Consider the following 5,403-nt stretch of genomic DNA (forward strand, 5'->3'; position numbering starts at 1 on the left):
TGGGATTATGTAAATCTGTTCGCTGGTCCCTCCTCAAAAAAAAGACCATCAAATGTAGTCATTAAGAAATATATCTTTAAAAGCCACAAGAAAACTGATTTAAAGTTAAAGCAGCACCATGCAACTATAAAAAAACTACAGCACGGGCGAGAAGGGCCAGTGGTGCCCTCGGCGCCCGTGGGGCCAGGATCCCATCTTACCTCAGACTCGCATGTGTGAGCCAATCTGCCAGGCCGAGCACATCTGGTACCTACACCGGTTGCCCCGTCTCTCCCCATGGCTTCCGGAAGCGGTGTGATCCGTGCAAGGGCCGCTTTAACCTAGGTGTACATTATATTTGCGTTTGTAACATAGATTGTTATTGAAACGTGAACGATAAGGCTCAAATTTGTCTGGTAAAATCAATTATTTTCGGACACCGGACCAGGTTTATACGCAGTAGTGTAAATGTGCAATTTCACTCAAACTGTAGGGTCGCCCAATACCAAAAGTTACAGAGTGCTGCTGTAAACCATCAGTTTAATGGGGTTTCTTTACACAATATTTACAGTACATTTTAAATGCATACATCCACGTGGTCTACCAGTTATACAGTTTTATACCAATAACCGCAAACATTAACGCCAAAGTGGTACAAAGATAAAATCTCTCCAGAAGGGACTCCATAGAAATTGAGAAGATCTTGGTCCTCTCCGCTAGCCAAGGCTCACCTGAAATGACAAACATCACACAAAGTTCAGACAAATGTTCTGCAGCCAGTTATCTGAGCAAATAAGCAGGGGAGTATTTTAGGTTCCATGTTTTTTTATTAATTTATTTTTAGCTCAAAATGACTTCATTGACTGGATGTGACGAAACTCAATATTCCCTCTCTTCATCATAACCTCGGAATAGTGGGGGACAATTTATCATCGAAAACATGTAAAGCTTCTCTACTCTACTTGAGTAGACATTTGTTGTGTTGAGAATTAACATAAAACTGGCACATTGACTTATTTGAGTATTTTATATTCATCTTTTGTGGAAATTATTGGGAACTCCACTGTATTTTCCAGGAACCTTCAATAAGAACTAGTAGGATCAGCAGAGTCCCACAGTTAAAGGGTTTAGAAGGTTAGAAGCTGTGCAATTCAATCAGTGTCTTTGCAGTGGTGGTGTTATGTCTTTCAAGGAGCATTTTACGTTCTATTAATACTTTGCTCTCTCCCTGATGTGTTGACTTGAGCAAAACAAGATTATTATACTGTAACCCTTTGGGATTTTCTTGGTATTTCATCAGCAATCGGCTCAGAAACACTTACCCTCTTGAGTGACCTGATGCTGCTCCCTCTGATGGCTTCCAGGAGGTCGTCTCGGGTGGAGCGCTGCGGTGCCAGCGGCCGAGAGACGTTGCCTCTGTTCTTCTGCAGCGAGGACTTCAAGGAGCTCCTCAGATCTCTGAGGATGTCAACACTTTCCTTTTCATTTGCTCCGTTCTTCACTTTCTTGGACCGCAGTTTCTTCTGGTTGGGACTCTTGGAACGGTTTGAGCCCTCGTGCAGTTGGACCATCTCTGCGATCCTCTGGGTCGCTGTGTTCTTCTCAGAGAGGAGCTCCAGGCTAGGAGGAGGAGGAGGTGGAGGGATTTTGGTCTGTTTTTCATTTGTTTTGGCAGGCTTCAAGGGCTGTGAGGGTTTCTTCGGCGGCTTGTTCACAGCAGGTGAGGCAGGGAGGTGTTTCTCCGGTGTGATTGAAGCTTCCAGACCAGCTTGTTCCTCCCGCCGCTGCAGCCTCCTCTGACGCAGCTGGTCCAGGTTGCGTGTCAGGATGCCGGTGGCCGCCATGCGCGGGCCCGGGAGGTCAAACTGGTAGCCCAGCTTAAGCAGGGTGCCGTTCTCCCTCAGCAGGTGGACCATCTCCATCTCAACCTTCCCTCCACAGATATGCCTCTGGTTCTGGAAGCGTAGCTCCAGCAGGGTCCTGTTGTGCCGCAGTGAAGCCAGCAGCGCCAGGATCCCCTGACCCGACACGAAGTTGGACTCTATGTTGAGGTTCTCCACGGAGCGGTTCTCCTGCAGCATCTTGGAGACCGCGAAGGCCACGCGGTCGTCCGCCTGGGTGTTGGCGAGGCTGAACACACGGACATGTGTGTTGCCGCGGAGGGCCTCGGCGAAGCGCAGCAAGGTCTCCTGGGAAATGTTCTCGATGTTGTTGAGGTTGACCTCGCTGACGTAGGGGTCGTCGCTCAGGATCTGCTCCAGCGTTCTATCGATGACGATGGGGTTCCCGCTCGGCCGGTCGGACGCCGCGTCCAGGTTCTGCTGCAACGGTTCCAACGCGGAGACGCTGGATCGGTGACTGGAGGCGTTGGGCTGAGCGCTACACGCCTTCCTCTGGGCACTGTTTCTACACTTGTCTTCCTTTTTACACTCATCCTTCTTCTCCTCGTATTCCTTTGCAGATCTGTCTGTTTTTGCTTTTTTACCACTGTGGAAAACCTTTTTCTTGTCTTTGTCTTGGCGCCTGGAGACACCACTGCCAGTAGGAGTCATATGGTCCACTTTGCTGATCTCGGGCGGTCTCTCCTCTGCGCTCGCCTGCTCGACGACAGGATGGAAAGTTAGGTCGTGACCTGACATTCTACCGTCTGACTTTTAATTATGAATACCACACACACACACACACACACACAAACTCTCACAGGACAATTACCAATGGTGATTCTGAGTTATTGTATTTTTAGACTCTTCCAGACTTTCTAAATGCAAACTGAGCTGTGGTACATACGATACTCTATGCAACAGTTTAATTAAGTCAAGTTACTTTAGAAAACACATGACACATTTAAAGTACAAGGAAAACCAAAGAACAAAAAGTTGTGATCTGTTTTTGGAGCTTTTTTCATACTTGGAAGGCTGTCAAACTAGGTCACATTGTCTTTCTTGCTTTGGCCAACATGCACGTCACTTAACATTATTGTCGTGACAGTTTATTCCAAACACTTATACTGGCATAATAGGCCCATTAAGCACAGTAATTGGTACTCTGACATACATTGAGATGTTTGTTGCATTTCATTGCCCAATATGCAAACGCCTTTTTGTCAAAATAGAAAGTCAGTACTGTCAGACACTAATGTTTCCTCTGCTTCTTTCTCTTTTAGACTTTGTGATCTTTTTGCTCTATGCTGCTTTTCACAAATTAATCCTTAAACTGTATAGCAGTATCCTTTCTGAAACCCCTAAGACTTGTAGACTGTGTCCCGTACTGCCCTGTCTCACCTGTGGACTCCTGGAACCCAGCCTCTGGTTCTCCTCCTCCCAGTGTCTGAGCAGAGCGTCTCGGTCGAAGGCTCCGCTGGGGGTCTTGGCCGTCTGGTCCTTCTGTCTCAGGCCAATGGGGACGTTGTCATCGGGGTCGAGGTCGGCCAGTTCCCTCTCCAGCTCCTGGAGCTCCTCGTTGGACAGGCTGGCCAGGAGCTCATCCTCATCCACTTCCTCGTACTTCCACAGCTCCTTTCGGTACCCAAATGTACTCATTGTTCCTCAGGCCTACTGGAGCTCTTTGTAGGACTTGCCTGCAGAATCCTCAACTAAACACAGAGACACGAGTCACTTGATTTCCCTCTAACTTTATCACAAGAGAGGTATATATCGGTTATATCTGCTTTTGTGTGAGTTCTTCTTGCTCAGTTGCTTGCATCTGCGTTTTGTTGCCGACTTGAACCTGCTTCCTGTCTGGACCTTCCACCTGCTCTTGGTCTTAGGCCGCAGGGACCGCGGATGCTGCGGTAGTTTGGTGGTGAGTCAGAGCGGGAGTGCAGCCCGGTCTAATCTTCTCAGCTGCCAGAATACCCTTAAAGTCAGGGGGTGGGAAGATGAGTGGAGTGGGTGCTGGCTGACAAAACGGCTGCCAGTCGTGTTCTCTGCTTTCTGTTTTTAGCTTGGAGTTGGGGTGTTTGGGATGATGGGAGATGGGATGGGGGGGGGGTTAACTAGATAGGCTTACTTGGGGAATGCCAGTTCACTCTGTGTTTCTGGTCCATCCCACAACAAGCCTGTGCCTCGAAAGAAAAACAGCAGCGAAAATCTGCGGGGGAGACATCGGAGCCCGACCTCTGCAGGGTTACATAATGTGTCGGTACACAGAAACACAGTTGGTTGTGGTGTCGCCGGGGAAACTCATGTCATCCCCGGGGGGAGACAGGATTAGTCCGCTGACAGCCCTGAGGAAGACGCTGGACACTGATGGTGGATGTTTACAACAGTTAAGAAGCTTAATCATGTCAGACCACAAACAGCGATGCCAATTAAAAAATACTTTCTGATATTCACAAATTAGGTAGCTGTGGGTAATCTAAGACATTTGTTTTTGTGACATAAATAAGTACATACTGTAATAAGAAGAGAATCACACTATTAATCCCAATGTCCTCTACATTTGACCTATCCTATTTGGGAGCAGTAGGCAGCAGCAGCACCGTGCAGGCGAGCAACTCTAGATCTTGAGCGATGCTTTGAAGGGCGTCTGCATGATTCTGTACCCAGTAGGCGTGCTCTTTAGGGTGTGACCCACGTAAACATGGAGAGAGCATGCAGACTCCGTACAGAATGGCTTCCTTGTTTTTATTCAAGTGTTTACTGTATGTGGCGCTGTTCCGGCAGTAGTGCAAGGGTTACTCCGCCTGTGGTTTGAGGGTGTAGGTGAACAATCCTAGCTTGTGAAACTCATGCTTTTCAAAACGTTAAACGTTAAATCCCTGAGTGAAAATGGTTGTTTCTTGGTTTGTTTCTTCTTGCAGGGTTAGGGTTAGGGTTATGATGACTTTTGGGCTCACTGGAGGTGTCCGTTGTTGACTGCCCCAGTGCATGGGGAGCCGGGTGCTCCGGGTCGGGGTGTTGGGGCGGCCCGGTGCTGCAGAAGGATCTCTACACAGAATCTACTGCATCGTACAGAACACTGTCCCCATTGGTAGCCTGAGCGTTGACATCAGCACTTATCGGTCGCTACAGAACATGAGTCCAATATACCAGTTTGGAGGTTATTCTTATTTGTAATGGCTGGTAATCCTTGTAAACCACCTGTTGTGATTTTTTTCAACCTTCCATCAAAAGGGGATCAAATGAGATACTTTTGCTCAGACAAGTAAATGTAAATAAATTACTACAAATAATAAAAAGTTTTCCATAACCACTAAGTAAACATTCATCATGTTGAATGAGGAGTTCCAACAGTTGGGCGTGGCCCCGTTCTCCTGCGATGCCCAGGGGCGTCACTCCGTGTTGGTCCTACTCTGAGACCCGGCCTCCATGTTGGGAGGATGAGCTGCATGGTGCAGGTGGAGCCCAGCCCAGCCGCCTCGCGCACGGTTGCGCGCTGCTGCACCACGCCTGCTCCACGTCGTCTGGACGCCCCCAAGGTCAG

The 5,403-nt window shown here is 48.3% G+C and overlaps 1 protein-coding gene across 1 annotated transcript; it reads right to left on the minus strand.

Annotated features, from left to right (window-relative positions):
* Positions 1 to 622: 622 nt before the first annotated feature.
* LOC307232099 (leiomodin-2-like) lies at positions 623 to 3,518 on the minus strand (the record flags this gene model as incomplete). The annotated part of the gene is made up of 3 exons (XM_080002980.1): positions 623 to 710; positions 1,302 to 2,576; positions 3,261 to 3,518. The coding sequence occupies 3 exons, from the start codon at positions 3,516 to 3,518 to the stop codon at positions 696 to 698; spliced, it is 1,548 nt and encodes a 515-aa protein (XP_079859106.1). The 3' UTR covers positions 623 to 695.
* Positions 3,519 to 5,403: the final 1,885 nt, after the last annotated feature.

This window comes from Zeus faber, assembly GCF_960531495.2.
Source record: "Zeus faber genome assembly, chromosome: 6".
In the NCBI taxonomy this organism is placed as follows: Eukaryota; Metazoa; Chordata; class Actinopteri; order Zeiformes; family Zeidae; genus Zeus; species Zeus faber.